Here is a 1,316-nt window from a genome sequence, read left to right as displayed (position 1 = left end):
TAAACTCTCACAACCAGCCTGCAGACCTCAGCCAAGGCACTTGCCCTTTCTTGTTCTCAGTTTACTACTTTATGAACAAGGGCAGTTGGACAAAATAACTTGTTTTCAAGCCTGGCTGAACTTTGAAGTCACCTGCTGAAATTGTTTATAGTATAAATTCTCATTCTCCTCCCCAAGATATAATGGTTCTGGGGTCAGACGCTGGGTATCTATAATTGTTAACAAATTTCCCAGGCAAGGCTGATGAGCTGCAGGGTTTACAGACAAGTCAACTGGGTTACCTCTAAGGCTCTTTCTAGCTTCTCACAAAGAAATTCCCCCAAAGGGAAAAAGCCACCAACCATGCCTGAACATGTTCGTGCTCCTTCACCAAGGGAGCTTTCTCTGCTGGTGCTGCCCTGAGTGAGGAACCCTTTGCCAAGGGACTGTGGGCTTTAGACAGCAGAGGCGTGGTTGCAGCCTCAGCAACATTCTCATTGATTATCATCACCAGTAGTTAATTAAACACAAATAGCTGGGCAATAAGCTTTGGAAAAAGCCACATTTCTTATCGTTAAGCTATTTCCTGCTCTTCTAATTGTAGGTGCTTCAGGAGCCACAGCTTAAAGTGCAGACATGGCCAAGTCCAAGAACCACACCACACACAACCAGTCCCAAAAATGGCACAGAAATGGTATCAAGAAAGCCTGATCACAAAGATAAGAATCTCTTAAGGGGGTGGACCCCAAGTTCCTGAGGAATATGTGCTTTGCCAAGAAGCACAACAAGAAGAGCCTAAAGAAGATGCAGGCCAACAGTGCCGAGGCCATGAGTGCACGTGCCGAGGCTATCAGGGCCCTTGTGAAGCCCAAGGAGGCTAAGCCCAAGATCCCAAAGGATGTCAGCCACAAGCTCAAGCGACTTGCCTACATTCCCCACCCCAAGCTTGGGAAGTGTGCTCGTGCCCGCGTTGCCAAGGGGCTCAGGCTGTGCCGGCCAAAGGCCAAGGCCAAGGACCAAACCAAGGTCCAGGCTGCAGCTCCAGCTTCAGTTCCAGCTCAGGCTCCCAAAGGTGCTCAGGCCCCTACAAAGGCTTCAGAGTAGATATCTCTGTCTGCCAACAGGAGGACAGAAGGACTGGTGCAACCGCCCCCCTCCCCCCGCCCCCGCCGGCTGCCATCTGCATGGGGCTGGGGTCCTTCTGTGCTATTTGCACAAATAAACCTGAGGCAGGAAAAAAAAAAGTTATTGCCTAAAGTTTAAACACCTCCCTATGAAACTACATTAATTTTCTAGTCCCTCTTTGTACAGGGCTCAAGGTAAAACCTTTGACAGCT

The 1,316-nt window shown here is 49.2% G+C and overlaps 1 protein-coding gene across 1 annotated transcript; it reads left to right on the top strand.

The window, feature by feature from the left end:
* Positions 1-615: 615 nt before the first annotated feature.
* On the top strand, positions 616-1,083 carry LOC101142361 (large ribosomal subunit protein eL29-like). The gene is given in 1 exon segment (XM_055382093.1): positions 616-1,083. A coding segment is annotated over 1 exon segment (468 nt).
* The last annotated feature ends 233 nt before the right edge of the window (positions 1,084-1,316 follow it).

The sequence above is a fragment of the Gorilla gorilla genome, chromosome 2 (assembly GCF_029281585.2).
Source record: "Gorilla gorilla gorilla isolate KB3781 chromosome 2, NHGRI_mGorGor1-v2.1_pri, whole genome shotgun sequence".
Taxonomy (NCBI): Eukaryota; Metazoa; Chordata; class Mammalia; order Primates; family Hominidae; genus Gorilla; species Gorilla gorilla.
The sequence above is the reverse complement of the archived record's forward strand: the minus strand, read 5'-3'. Positions and strand labels throughout refer to the sequence as shown.